Source organism: Salmo salar, chromosome 07 (assembly GCF_965601325.2).
Source record: "Salmo salar chromosome 07, fSalSal1, whole genome shotgun sequence".
Taxonomy (NCBI): Eukaryota; Metazoa; Chordata; class Actinopteri; order Salmoniformes; family Salmonidae; genus Salmo; species Salmo salar.
Genome location: NC_138297.1, coordinates 73573551 through 73589203, shown reverse-complemented (window position 1 = coordinate 73589203; position 15653 = coordinate 73573551). Strand labels below are relative to the sequence as shown.

Sequence of the window (15653 nt, the reverse complement as noted above, 5' to 3'; positions counted from 1 at the left end):
CAAGGGCTGATTTCAAGGTTTTACTGCTAACCTACAAAGCATTACATGGGCTTGCTCCTACCTATCTTTCCGATTTGGTCCTGCCGTACATACCTACACGTACGCTACGGTCACAAGACGCAGGCCTCCTAATTGTCCCTAGAATTTCTAAGCAAACGGCTGGAGGTAGGGCTTTCTCCTATAGAGCTCCATTTTTATGGAATGGTCTGCCTACCAATGTGAGAGACGCAGACTCAGTCTCAACCTTTAAGTCTTTACTGAAGACTTATCTCTTCAGTAGGTCCTATGATTAAGTATAGTCTGGCCCAGGAGTGTGAAGGTGAACGGAAAGGCTGGAGCAACGAACCGCCCTTGCTGTCTCTGCCTTGCCGGTTCCCCTCTTTCCACTGGGATTCTCTGCCTCTAACCCTTTTACAGGGGCTGAGTCACTGGCTTACTGGTGTTCTTCCATGCCGTCCATGGGAGGGGTGCGTCACTTGAGTGGGTGTAGTCACTGACGTGGTCTTCCTGTCTTGGGTTGTGCCATGGCGGAGATCGTTGTGGGCTATACTCGGCCTTGTCTTAGGACGGTAAGTTGGTGGTTGGAGACATCCCTCTAGTGGTGTGGGGGCTGTGCTTTGGCAAAGTGGGTGGGGTTATATCCTGCCTGTTTGGCCCTGTCCGGGGGTATCATCGGATGGGGCCACAGTGTCTTCTGATCCCTCCTGTCTCAGCCTCCAGTATTTATGCTGCAGTAGTTTATGTGTCGGGGGGCTAGGGTCAGTCTGTTACATCTGGAGTATTTCTCTTGTCTTATCCGGTGTCCTGAGTGAATTTAAATATGCTCTCTCTAATTCTATCTTTCTCTCTTTCTGTCTTTCTCTCAGAGGACCTGAGCCCTAGGACCATGCCTCAGGACTACCTGGTATGATGACTCCTTGCTGTCCCCAGTCCACCTGGCTGTGCTGCTGCTCCAGTTTCAACTGTTCTGCCTGCGGCTATGGAACCCTGACCCGTTCACCGGACGTGCTTGTTGCACCCTCGACAACTACTATGATTATTATTATTTGACCATGCTGGTCATTTATGAACATTTTAACGTCTTGACCATGTTCTGTTATAATATCCACCCTGCACAGCCAGAAGAGGACTGGCCACCCCTCATAGCCTGGTTCCTCTCTAGGTTTCTTCCTAGGTTTTTGGCCTTTCTAGGGAGTTTTTCCTAGGGAGTTTTTCCTAGCCACCGTGCTTCTTTCACATGCTTTGCTTGCTGTTTGGGGTTTTAGGCTGGGTTTCTGTACAGCACTTGGAGATATCAGCTGATGTACGAAGGGCTATATAAATAAATTTGATTTGATATAAACTGAGAAATTCTCGCAACAAGTCATGGTACTTGATACTTTTAATAAACACTCCTTTCTATTTCCTTAATGTTACCCGTTAGATCATTTTCAGAGATGACATCACTTCTATGGGCTAGGTGGGACGGTAGCGTCCCACCTGCGGGACACAGCCAGTGAAATATCAGGGCGGCAAATTGAAAAACAACAAAATGTAATAATTCAGCTTTCTCAAACATACGACTATTTTAAACCATTTTAAAGATACACGTCTCCTTGATGTAACCACATTGTCCGATTTCAAAAAGGCTTTACAGCGAAAGCAAAACATTAGATTATGTTAGGAGAGTACATAGACAAAAATAATCACAGCCATTTTCCAAGCAAGGACATGTGTCAATAAAACCCAAAACACAGTGAAATGAAGCACTAACCTTTGACGATCCTCATCAGATGACACTCCTAGGACATTATGTTACACAATACATGTATGTTTTGTTCCATAAAGTTCATATTTATATAAAAAAACAGCATTTTGCATTGGCGCGTGACATTCAGAAAATATTTTGCCTCCAATACTGCCTGTGAATCAGCACAGCAATTTACAAAAATTCTTATCATAAACGTTGATAAAATATTAAACTGTTATTCAAAGAATTATAGATGAACATCTCCTTTATGCAACCGCTGTGACAGATTTCAAAAAGGCTTCTATGGGAAAGCACACTTTGCAATAATCTGAGTACTGCGCTCAGAAAAATACACCAGGCTATACAGATACCCGCCATTTTGGAGTCATTTAAAATCATAAATAGCATTAGAAATATTCACTTACCTTTGATCTTCATCAGAAGGCACTTCCAGGAATCCCAGGTCCACAATGAATGTTGTTTTGTTCGATAAAGTCCATAATTTATGTCCAAATAACTCCTTGTTGTTTGTGCGTTCAGTAAGCTATTCCAAATGTAGGAAGCGCACTGAAAATTTCACGACAAAAAGTTATATTTACGTTCGTTGAAACATGTCAAACGTTGTAAAACATCAATCTTTAGGGCCTTTTTAACCTGTTAGGGCTAGGGGGCAGTATTGACACGGCTGGATAAAAAAACGTACCCGATTTAATCTGGTTACTACTCCTGCCCAGTAACTAGAATATGCATATAATTATTGGCTTTGGATAGAAAACACTCCAAAGTTTCTAAAACTGTTTGAATGGTGTCTGTGAGTATAACAGAACTCAAATGGCAGGTCAAAACCTGAGAGATTCCTTCACAGGAAGTGGCCTGTCTGACCATTTATTGTCTTTCTTTGACATCTCATTCCATTACAAAGGATCTCTGCGGTAACGTGACACTTCCCACGGCTCCAATAGGCTCTCAGAGCCCGGGAAAAACCTGAATGTCGTCATTCCAGCCCCAGGCTGAAACACATTATCGCCTTTCTCAAGTGGCCGATCAAGGGACTGTGGGCTTAGGCGCGTGCACTGGCCGCCCCCGTCTTTGTGTTTTTTCCTCTGTTTGCCGAAAAGGAGATTCCCGGTCGGAATATTATCGCTTTTTTACGAGATAAATTGCATAAAAATTGATTTTAAACAGCGGTTGACATGCTTCGAAGTACGGTAATGGAATATTTAGAATTTTTTTGTCACGAAATGCGCCATGCGCACGACCCTGATTTACCATTTCGGATAGTTTCTGGAACGCACGAACAAAACGCCGCTATTCGGATATAACGATGGATTATTTTGGACCAAACCAACATTTGCTATTGAAGTAGAAGTCCTGGGAGTGCATTCTGACGAAGACAACAAAAGGTAATCAAACTTTTGTAATAGTAAATCTGATTTTGGTGAAGGCTAAACTTACCGGGTGTCTAAATAGCTAGCCCGTGATGGCTGGGCTATGTACTTAGAATATTGCAAAATGTGCTTTCACCAAAAAGCTATTTCAAAATCGGACATATCGAGTGCATAGAGGAGTTCTGTATCTATAATACTTAAAATAATTGTTATGCTTTTTGTGAACGTTTATCGTGAGTAATTTAGTAAATTGTTAGTAAATTCCCCGGAAGTTTGCTAGTTCTGAACATCACATGCTAATGTAAAAAGCTGTTTTTTGATATAAATATGAACTTGATTGAACTAAACATGCATGTATTGTATAACATAATGTCCTAGGGTTGTCATCTGATGAAGATCATCAAAGGTTAGTGCTGCATTTAGCTGTCTTCTGGGTTTTTGTGACATTATATGCTTGCTTGAAAAATGGGTGTCTGATTATTTCTGGCTGGGTACTCTGCTGACCTAATCTAATGTTTTGCTTTCGTTGTAAAGCCTTTTTGAAATCGGACAGTGTGGTTAGATTAAAGAGAGTCTTGTCTTTAAAATGCTGTAAAATAGTCATATGTTTGAGAAATTGAAGTAATAGGATTTTTAAGGTATTTGAAAATCTCACACTGGCTGTTACGTAGGTGGGACGATTACGTCCCGCCTAGCCCATAGAGGTTAACTTAGAACTTCAATAATATTCCAACCGGACGATTCCAGTGTCTTGAAAAACGTTTTGGAACACAGCTACCTCCTCACGTGAATGAGCGTAATTGTGGCCTGTCATTCTCTCGGTCATCAGACTCCAGGAGGTCTTGATCGCTCTCTGTTGACTGCAAAAGCCTGAAACATGTTCTAAAGACTGTTGACATCTAGTGGAAGCCTTAGGAAGTGCAAACTGAACCCTAAGTCACTGTATACTGAATAGGCCCAGTCTTGAAAAACTACAATCCACTTCCTGGTTGGATTTTTTTTCAGGTTTTTGCCTGCCATATGAGTTCTGTTATACTCACAGACAACATTCAAACAGTATAAGAAACTTCAGAGTGTTTTCTATCCAAATCTACTAATAATATGCATATTCTAGTCTCTGAGCCAGAGTAGTAACCTGTTTAAATTGGGTACGTTTTTCATCCGGCCGTGAAAATACTGCCCCCTAGCCCAGACAGGATAACAGAGATGTACTGTACACAGTTACTAATGGTGAGCACCAATAAGGATGTGAACAAGTCACATTGTGATATTGGTTCATCGTTGCTGTTACCCTACACTATTATGAAAGAGAGCATACATGACTGTTCCTGGAGGAACAAAACCATCTCATAGGCCTTCAACGTAGCATACTTAACGGCCTGCTGATGGGCCATCAACAAGCTTCCCATTGCTTTCAAACTGGTTCAGAGGTTCAACTGGATAAAACCAACAAATTATAGTCCCACTAAGAGCAAACCAACAACCATTAGCTTTGGTTCCAACAAACCCAGACCCATCAGAAAATCCCAACCCCATGACCCAACTAGCAATTTGGATCAGTCTGTTGTTATCACAATGGCATGCATAAAAAAGGGGCATTTTCTTACAGTTTGTTTGCTATAGTGAAATCAAGGTTTGATTATTTGTTCCATAGTATTTTTTCCATTTGTTTTGGTTGTTTTCACTTTGTGAAAAAATGGTTTAACAAACTACAATACTTAATCAAAACCATATGTGTGTATCGGACGTCACACTACTTGCTTAGTGAGTACCAGTTCTTCCTGACTTGGCTCACACTTGGAGCCTGTTGGACGTACTACCAAATTCTTTAAAACAACATTGGAGGCGGCTTATGTTAGAGAAATGAACATTCAATTCTCTGGCAGTAGCTCTGGTGGAGTCAGCATGCCAATTGCACACTCCCTCAAAACATGAGACATCTGTAGCATTGTGTTGTGTGACAAAACTACACATTTTAGAGTGGCCTTTTATTGTCCCCAGCAGAAGGCGCACCTGTGTAATGATCTTTAATCAGCTTCTTGATATGACACACCTGTCAGGTGGATGGATATCTTGGCAAATGAGAAATGCTCACCAACAGGGATGTAAACACATTTGTGCACAACATTTGAGAGAAATAACATTTCTGAGATGTTTTATTTCAGCTCATGAAACATGGGACCAACACTTTACATGCTGCGTTTACTCACTGAGTGTACAAAACATTAAGGACACTGTCTTTCCATGACATAAACTGACAGGTGAATCCAGGTGAAAGCTATGATCCCTTACTGATGTCACTTACTACATCCACTTCAATCAGTGTAGATGAAAGGGAGGAGACAGGTTAAAGAAGGATTTATGACTCGAGAGAATTGAGACATGGATTGCATATGTGTGCCATTCAAAGGGTGAATGGAAAAAACAAAAGATTTAAGTGTCTTTGAACGGGGTTTGGTAGTAGGTGAGAGGCTCACCGGTTTGTGTCAAGAATTGCAACGTTGCTGGGTTTTTCATGCTCAACAGTTTCCAATGTGTATTAAGGTTAAACCATCATGTATTGGTTCTCTCATTGTGTCTGTGAGTAGGCTATCCATGAACTATCCATTAACAATTATGTTTGTTGAAATAAAGTTATGCCGACAGAAAATTCCCAGTTGTCCTAATGGGAAATCAGCATGCAGTTGTCTGGACTTCATAAAATCGATATGACATTGATATCAGTTTGAAAAAAATGCAACTGACATCGATATAGAGTTTCCATATCGGTGCCCATCACTAAGAGCTACACAGATACTGTATGTGTATTATGTATACTGTACAGCCATAGCTGTCATTAATCATTGTACTATGTCTTTCTACTCATACAGCCTGAGTAAGCCCATATTCAGGAGCAGAGTACAGAACATCGTCTCTCCAGAAAGGTGTGTATCAGTATTTTACTGTCCCATCATTCACCATTTGGCTGGCAACCCAAACTCCATGCTCCTGGCCAAACTCTACGCCACGCCCATGGGCGTTAGTTTCTTCACCGCAATGAATCTGGCTCTGAGTACATCAGCAACAATTTCTAGAACAAAACAATTAGTGGAATTTAAATGTAGTTTTTTTTATCCACATGGATGAAAATCTCTTGCACATTTAACTGCCAACCCAGACCAAACCCCTTCCCCTCCCCAAACACAAGGACACAGACAAACAGTTAAATATTCCACCAGACCAGCCATCAAACCGCAGACTCCAATCTCAAGCAGACAAAATCCATTTATCAACAAACAACATGCAAAAAAAAAAACTCTAGATCACCGCTATTCTACACACAGAGACACATACAAAGCTCTTCCTCACCTTGCATTTGGCAAATCTGGCCATAACACCATCCTCTTAATTTCTGTTTATAAGCAAAAACTCAAACAGGATGTACCAGCGATACGGAAGTTGTCCATAGCAAACAGTAAGTTTCAGGACTGTTTTGCACTGATTGGATTATGCATCGACAACGTCGTCCCCACAGTGACCGTACGTACATATCCTAAACAACAGTCATGGATTAAAGGCAACATCTGCAGTAAGCTAAAGGCTAGAGCTACCGCTTTCAAAGAGTGGGACACTAATCCGTAAATCTCACAAAGCCCTCAGACGAACCATCAAACAGGCAAAGCATCAATACAGGATTAAGATTGAATCGTACTACACCGGCTCTGTTGCTCGTCAGATGTGTCAGGGCTTGGAAACTATTACGGATTACAAAGGGAAACCCAGACGCAAGCTGCACCAGTGACGCGAGCCTAACAACCAAGCTAAATGCCTTCTATGCTCGCTTCGAGGCAAGCAACACTGAACCATGAATGAGAGCACCAGCTGTTACGGACAACTGTGTGATTACACTCTCCATAGCCAATGTGAGTAAGACCTTTAAACAGGTTAACATTCACAAGGCTGCAGGACCGGGATGGATAACCACGACATGTACTCAGAGCATGCGCTGACCAGCTGGCAAGTATCTTCACTGACATTTTCAACCTCTCCATATTTATGTGTTCCCTGATGTGGAAGAGCCTGGAGGTCACTGTTAAGATCCTCTTTTTCCACAATGACTTTGACTTTGACTTTGGTTGCCATTTACTTCAAATTCCTTTTTCATGTTACACTTCGTCAATCTTGGAAAGATACATACATTTTGTGGCGACAGGTAGTGGTTAGAGCGTTGGGCCAGTAACCGAAAATGTTGCTAGATCTAATCCCTGAGCTGACAATGTAAAGTTTAGTCATTCTGCCCCTGAACAAGGCAGTTCCTAGGCTGTTCCTAGGCTGTTATTGTAAATAACAATTTGTTCTTAACTGACTTGCCCAGTTAAATAAAGGTTAAATAAAAAAATAAAAAAAATTGTCTTATGTGACATTAGATAGTGTGACAGCCATTTGCTCTGATCTGTCTATTCTGTCGAGATACATAATACAAATGTTGAGTTACGTAGAGTACCAGTTTGGACACACCTACTCATTCCAGGATTTTTCTTTATTTTTACTATTTTCTACATTGTAGAATAATAGTGAAGACATCACAACTATGAAATAACACATATGGAATCAGTTAAGAACAAAAGATTATTTACAAGGACATCCTACTCCTTCTTCCCCGTCAGGGAATTGAACCCCGGTCTCCTGTCCGCACTACACAGGGTTTCTTTAGCTAAATAGCCCAGTACTGTACTGCCGACCGTCACGTTGTACAGCGCCACATTTTCCGTTCCATCCTAACAGAAACCCAGAGGTTTTTTCATTTTTCATGGAATAGAAAACACCGTAATATTAATCAAATGAATTACTAATTCAAAAGTTACCAACCCCATGTCAGTCCTCCACAAACATTTCATCGTTTAATCGTCAAATGATTATAAATGACGTGGCACACGCCGTAGTGTAGACTTTTTGTCTTCCACCAAAACCAATACCAAACCAATCAGGTGGTTGTTTTCGAAGCTTTGGATGTCATTGAACACATGTTTACGATAAAGCGATACAAGCATCGGCACACTGCTTCAAAATAAACTGCTTAGCGATTTCGATGCAGGTGTAACGGTCGTCGTATGAAAGGGACCAAGGCGCAGTGGGTTGAGTGCTCATGTTAACTTTACAAACCTCAATCACTCTAACTTAAAGGGTCTTAACGTAACTAAATCTCACAGCCTCTGGAGAACACACCACTACCTAATTACCAACCCCCCAAATCAGTTCTCCACAAACCTCATGTTTACATCCAAGGGTGAAACCACGTGGATTAAAAAACTACACGGAAATTATACAAATGTTATTATCGCAACCACCCTTATACATTTTTTTTAAAAGCAACCTAGATTAGACTGGGTTGACTGGAACGAACTACAAAAATCTCTGAAACTGGAAACACTTATCTCCCTCACTGGCTTTAAGCACCAGCTGTCAGAGCAGCTCACAGATCACTGAACCTGTACATAGCCCATCTATAATTTAGCCCAAACAACTACCCCTTCCCCTACTGTAATTATTTATTTTATTTATTTTATTTTGCTCCTTTGCACCCAATTATTTATATTTCTACTTTGCACTTTCTTCTACTACAAATCTACCATTCCAGTGTTTTACTTGCTATATTGTATTTACTTTGCCACCATGGCCTTTTTTGCCTTTACCTCCCTTATCTCACCTCATTTTCTCACATTGTATATAGACTTATTTTCCTACTGTATTATTGACTGTATGTTTGTTTTACTCCATGTGTAACTCTGTGTTGTTGTATGTTGTCGAACTGCTTTGCTTTATCTTGGCCAGGTCGCAATTGTAAATGAGAACTTGTTCTCAACTTGCCTACCTGGTTAAATAAAGGTGAAACAAAATAAAATAAAAAAAATGAACTACTATCCTATTATAGCATTTTTTAATGAATTATTATCCAAAGAAAGAATAAAAAGGTTCTCCACAGCCCAAAAAAGGTTTCCCTTACAGTGAAGTTAAAACCCCTTTTTGGTACTAGCACCTTTTTTTGAGAGAGCAATAACATCAGCCCATATCTTCATTAACTACTGAATTACGTTTTGTTCTCCCAGGCTATTGTACAAGCAGCCCAGTGTCTTGGTGGGGTGAGTAGTGTTATCTTATGTTAGTTACTTATCATTGTTAACTTCCACATCAGCGTGTAGCCTAGTATACCACACATCTTTTCAAGGACCTTTATTTGCAAAAACATTGAGATCATAATCAGTACAACACATTCCAGCTTGATCTATATATCTGTAAACATTGAGATCATAATCAGTACAACACATTCCAGCTTGATCTGAATATCTGTAAACATTGAGATCATAATCAGTAACACACAGTCAGGCTTGATCTGAATATCTGTAAACATTGAGATCATAATCAGTACAACACAGTCAGGCTTGATCTTGTTCTGTTTCTTTAGTCGTACTGATGTGGTGGCAGTCACCCCATGGTTGGCACCCATCGTCTGGGAAGGAACCTTTGACCCTGACCTCGTTGACATAATCTACAAGTCCATGAACCTCACCATAGCAACCACAGTGTTTGCCGTTGGAAAGTGAGTAGCCTACAACTTTTCCCAAATATTCAAAAGGGAAGTTAAACTATCATTATTTTTACAACATTGAAACTACACTGAGTGTACAAACATTATGAACACGTGCTTTCTCCATAACAGATTGACTAGGTGATCCAGGTGAAAGCTATGATCCCTTATTGATGTCACTTGTTAAATCCACTTCAATCAGTGTAGACGAAGGGGAGGAGACAGGTTAAAGAAGGATTGTTAAGCCTCGACACAATTGAGACATGGATTGTGTATGTGTGCCATTCCGATGGTGAATGGGCAAGACAACAAAAAACCACTCAGTGTATGAGGACCTAACCAGCTAATGTCACATGGCAGGTAATACAATATCATGATGTCATGATTCACAGCTTGGCTAAGATTTGAATAACTGTACTTTGTTTATTTCCTGGTAGACTGTAATTTCTGTTCAGAAACGGTTAAGTAGGTCCTATACAGTCCTATGAGAATGACCATACAGTTACAGAGGGTTTCTGGCATCAGAATAGCAGGAGCCTGATACTGCCATTGTGCACTTGAGCAAGGCACCTTAAACCCTTATGTTATGTACAGGTAACTGACAAAATAGTGGAAAACACTAGTAAATGAGGGATACAAAGTATATTGAATGTAGGTGCTTCCACACAGGTGTGGTTTCTGAGTTAATTAAGCAATGAACATCCCATTATGCTAACGGTCATGTATAAAAAGGCTGGGCTGACCATTATTTCAGTCATTCTTTTTGCTACCATGGCTATGCCCCCAGATCAACAATTTACAGGGCACAAGTGGTCATCTAATGGTTTGATGAGCATGAAAACGATGTAAACCATATGCCAGTCACCAGATCTCAATCCAAATGAGCCTGAGATAGTGTTTCCACCACCATCAACAAAACACCAAATTATCCCTCCGATAGAGTTTCAGACACTTGTAGAATCTTTGCCAAGGTGCATTAGAGCTGTTCTGGTGGCTGTTGGTGGCTGGTGGTGGCCCCAGGTGGCTGGTGGTGGCCCCAGGTGGCTGGTGGTGGCGGCCCCAGGTGGCTGGTTGTGGCGGCCCAATGTGGCTGGTTGTGGCCAAAGGTGGCTGGTGGTGGCCAAAGGTGGCTCGTGGTGGCCCAAGGTTGCTGGTGGTGGCCCAAGGTTGCTGGTGGTGGTGGCCCAAGGTGGCTGGTGGTGGTCAAAGGTGGCTGGTGGTGGCCAAAGGTGGCTCGTGGTGGCCCAAGGTTGCTGGTGGGGCCCAAGGTGGCTGGTGGTGGTGGCCCAAGGTTGCTCGTGGTGGCCCAAGGTGGCTCGTGGTGGCCCAAGGCTGCTGGTGGTGGCCCAACTCTCTTATTAAGTACCCTTTATGTTGATGTTTCCTATATTTTGTCAGTTACCTGTGTGTCTTTAAATTCTGACAGATACGTCCGCTTTCTCCAAGATTTCCTGGAGACAGCAGAGAAGCACTTCATGGTCGACTTCAACGTGCGCTACTACGTTTTCACTGATCGTCCCGATGATGTTCCATCAGTGAACCTGTCCCAGGGGAGACATTTGAGTGTGATCCAGGTCCCAGGTTCAAACCGCTGGCAGGAGATATCAGCCCGGAGGATGGAGATCATCCAGACAGCCATCGAACGTCAGATCAGCAGGGAGGCCGACTACATCTTCTGTCTGGACGTGGACAGCAAGTTCCACGCTCGCTGGGGGGCCGAGTCTCTGGGCAGGCTGGTTGCTGTGATTCACCCATGGTTTTACCAGCAGACCCGTGACCACTTCACATCCGAACGGCGCCCAGCCTCGACAGCCTACATCCCCATGGATGAGGGAGACTACTACTACGCCGGGGCTGTGTTCGGAGGGTCCGTGGAGGATGTGTACACACTAACAAAGGTATGTCGGAACCAGCTTGAAGAGGACGCGAGGAATTCCATCGAGGCTGCCTGGCAGGAGGAGAGTCACCTCAACAGGTACCTGCTTTACAACAAGCCCAGCAAGCTGTTGTCTCCAGAGTACCAGTGGGATGACAAGAAGACCAAAACCAATGAGGTCAAAGTCATTCGCTTCTCTTCCATCGTTAAAAACTATGCTGAAATTCGTCCCAATGAATAGGACTTGGAAGTGGATATTCGACCGGCAGAAGAAAAACGTAATTTAGGCATAGTGCTTGAAATTAATTGATTATGGTTAATGTTAGGTTAAGGTTAAGTTCAGGTATAGTTTCACTGAGGTTTGGGTTAAGGTTAGGGAAAGGCATAAAAGGTGACATTGGGTATCTGTACAGCTGCCTGGCGCCACTCATTTTCTGCCATAAAACTATTATTTTAAATTGTATCAGTTAGTTTGTTGTAGTTTTGGGATAAAAACGTTCTTCCCTTATAAGAAAATATTTGTTTTTTCATTACCTTTTTCATCCTGTATTCTGTAGCCTATCTACTGTGTATGTTGATTACTGGGAACAATCTCAATAAATATATATATTTTTAAAAATATTACGATTGTGTATTTTTCTTGAAATAAATATTTAACCACTTTCAGAATGTTTGTGTATTTCCCTACATGTTATATTTTCTATCACCTAACTAAAAACAACTTTTCCCCTTTGACAAGGATATGAGGTGTATGATTAAAACCTCTTAAGGATCCGCCCCTTTTTAAATTTTAGCCTAAAATGAAGCAAGGATATGCATACTCTTGGTACCATTTGAAAGGAAACACTGAAGTTTGTGGAAATGTGAAAGGAATGTAGGAGAATATAACACATTAGATCTGGTAAAAGATAATACAAAGAAAAAAACAACAACATTTTTTTGTATTTTTTTGGTACCGTCATCTTTGAAATGCAAGAGAAAGGCCATAATGTATTATTCCAGCCCAGGCGCAATTTAGATATTGCCCACTAGATGGCAGCAGTGTATGTGCAAAGTTTTAGTCTGATCCAATGAACCATTGCATATGTTGAAATTTTGTATCAAGACTGCCCAAATGTGCCTAATGTGTTTATTAATAACTATGTTCAAAACTGTGCAGTCTTCTCAAACAATAGCATGGTATTATTTCACTGTAATAGCTTCTGTAAATTGGACAGCGCAGTTAGATTAACAAGAATTTAAGCTTTCTGCCAATATCAGATATGTCTGTGTCCTGGGAAATGTTCTTGTTAATTACAACCTCATGCTAATCACATTAGCCTACGTTAGCTCAAACATCCCTCAGGGGACCCACCAATCCTGAAGTAGTTTTAACAGCACTATCATCAAGGCAGGTCCTACAGGCTCTAGTTGTGTTGTACCTGGACTACTGTTCAGTCTTATGGTCAGGTGCCACAAAAAAGGACTTAGGAAAATTGCAATTCGTTCAGAACAGGGCAGCATGGCTGGCCCTTGGATGTACACAGAGAGCTAATATTACTAATATGCATGTCAATCTCTCCTGGCTCAAAGTGGAGGAGAGATTGACTTTGTCACTGCTTGTATTTATGAGAGGTATTGACATGTTGAATGCGCCGAGCTGTCTGTTTGAAGTACTGGCTCACAGCTCGGACACCCATGTATACCCCACACGACTTGCCACAAGAGGTCTCTTCACAGTCCCCAAGTCCAGAACAGACTATGGAAGGCACACAGTACTAAATAGAGCCATGACTACATTCCACATCAAGTAACTAATGGAAGCAGTAAAATTAGATTTAAAAAACAGAAAAACAAACACCATATGGAACAGTGGGGACTGTGAAGCAACACAAACATAGGCACAGACACATGCATACACACACACTCGTTAGCATATGCACTATACACACATGTACATAATGGATTTTGTGGTAATGTTTTTGAAATTGTATAAACTGCCTGAAATTTGCTGGACCCCAGGAAGCGTAGTTGCTGCCTTGGCAGCAACTAATGGGGATCCATAATAAACCCCAGGAAGAGTCAGCTGCTGCCCCTTGGCATCTGACCTGAACTAATGGGGATCCATAATAAACCCCAGGAAGAGTAGCCGCTGCCTTGGCAGGAACTAATGGGGATCCATAATAAACCCCAGGAAGAGTAGCTGCTGCCTTGGCAGGAACTAATGGGGATCCATAATAAACCCCAGGAAGAGTAGCCGCTTCCTTGGCAGCAACTAATGGGGATCCATAATAAACCCCAGGAAGAGTAGCTGCTGCCTTGGCAAGAACTAATGGGGATCCATAATAAACCCCAGGAAGAGTAGCTGCTGCCTTGGCAGGAACTAATGGGGATCCATAATAAACCCCAGGAAGAGTAGCTGCTTCCTTGGCAGCAACTAATGGGAATCCATAATAAACCCCAGGAAGAGTAGCCGCTGCCTTGGCAGCAACTAATGGGGATCCATAATAAACCCCAGGAAGAGTAGTCACCCACACCCCCTACTCTCACTCCATAGCCATAATGAAACCCCATGGAAGAGAGCTGCTTCCTTGGCAGCAACTAACTGGATCCATAATAAACCCCAGGAAGAGTAGCTGCTGCCTTGGCAGGAACTAATGGGATCCATAATAACCCCAGGAAGATAGCTGCTGCCTTGGCAGCAACTAATGGGGATCCATATAAACCCCAGGAAGGGTAGCTGCTGCCTTGCAGGAACTAATGGGGATCCATACATAAACCCAGGAAGGTAGCTGCTGCCTTGCAGAATCTAATGGGGATCCATAATAAACCCAGAAGAGTAGGAAGAGTAGCTGCTGCCTTGATAGGAACTAATGGAGATCAATAATATACAAAATACACCGATATATATATGCATTGGATATCATACCCTGAATTCCAACATTTGTTACGTTACAGACTTATTCTAAAAAGGATTTAAATCGTAAATTTCCCCCTCATCAATCTTCACATAATACCCGCATAATGACAAGAAAAAACTGGTTTTAAGATATGTTTGCCTTAGTACAGATACATAAGCATATATTTTGAAAAGGTACACATCAAATCAAACGCATACACATGGTTAGCAGATGTTAATGCGAGTGTAGCAAAATGCTTGTGCTTTTAGTTGCGACAGTGCAGCAATATCTAACACGTAATATAACAATTCCACAACAACTACTAATACACACAAATCAAGTAAAGAATGAATAAATCATATAACATATAAAATATGGATAGACAAATGACCCAGCGGCAAGAATAGATACAACACCCTCGCACTATATAGTAATGCTTATAATGTAATCTTATACATCCTATCATTTATCAGCCCTCCTAAGTAATCTTAACATCCTTATCATTATCACGCCCTCACAGGTTCCCTTCGGAGATGGTCATCAATGACTGCTCCTTGATAAGTTCATCGCTGACTTTCACCTCTCACAGTTCTGGGTGACTTTAACCTCCCCACGTCTACCTTTGACTCATTCCCTCTGCCTCCTTCTTTCCACTCCTCTCCTCTTTTGACCTCACCCTCTCACCTTCCCCCCCTACTCACAAGGCAGGCAATACGCTTGACCTCATCTTTACTAGATGCTGTTCTTCCACTAATCTCATTGCAACTCCCCTCCAAATCTCCGACCACTACCTTGTATCCTTTTCCCTCTTGCTCTCATCCAACACTTCTCACTCTGCCCCTACTCGGATGGTATTGCGCCGTCCAAACCTTCGCTCTCTCTCTCCCGCTACTCTCTCCTCTTCCATCCTATCATCTCTTCCCTCTGCTCAAACCTTCTCCAACAATCTCCTGATTCTGCCTCCTCAACCCTCCTCTCCTCCCTTTCTGCATCCTTTGATTTTCTCTGTCCCCTATCCTCCAGGCCGGCTCGGTCCTCCCCTCCTGCTCCGTGGCTCGACGACTCACTACGAGCTCACAGAACAGGGCTCCGGGCAGCCGAGCGGAAATGGAGGAAAACTCGCCTCCCTGCGGACCTGGCATCCTTTCACTCCCTCCTCTCAACATTCTCCTCTTCTGTCTCTGCTGCTAAAGCCACTTTCTACCACTCTAAATTC

The 15653-nt window shown here is 42.2% G+C and overlaps 1 protein-coding gene across 1 annotated transcript; it reads left to right on the top strand.

The window, feature by feature from the left end:
* Positions 1–4045: 4045 nt before the first annotated feature.
* Positions 4046–12173, top strand: LOC145850409 (globoside alpha-1,3-N-acetylgalactosaminyltransferase 1-like). Its single transcript, XM_082978071.1, has 4 exons — positions 4046–6041; positions 9204–9236; positions 9560–9694; positions 11109–12173. Exons 1-4 carry the CDS (start codon positions 5968–5970, stop codon positions 11797–11799), a joined length of 933 nt encoding a protein of 310 aa, XP_082834197.1. The 5' UTR covers positions 4046–5967; the 3' UTR covers positions 11800–12173.
* The last annotated feature ends 3480 nt before the right edge of the window (positions 12174–15653 follow it).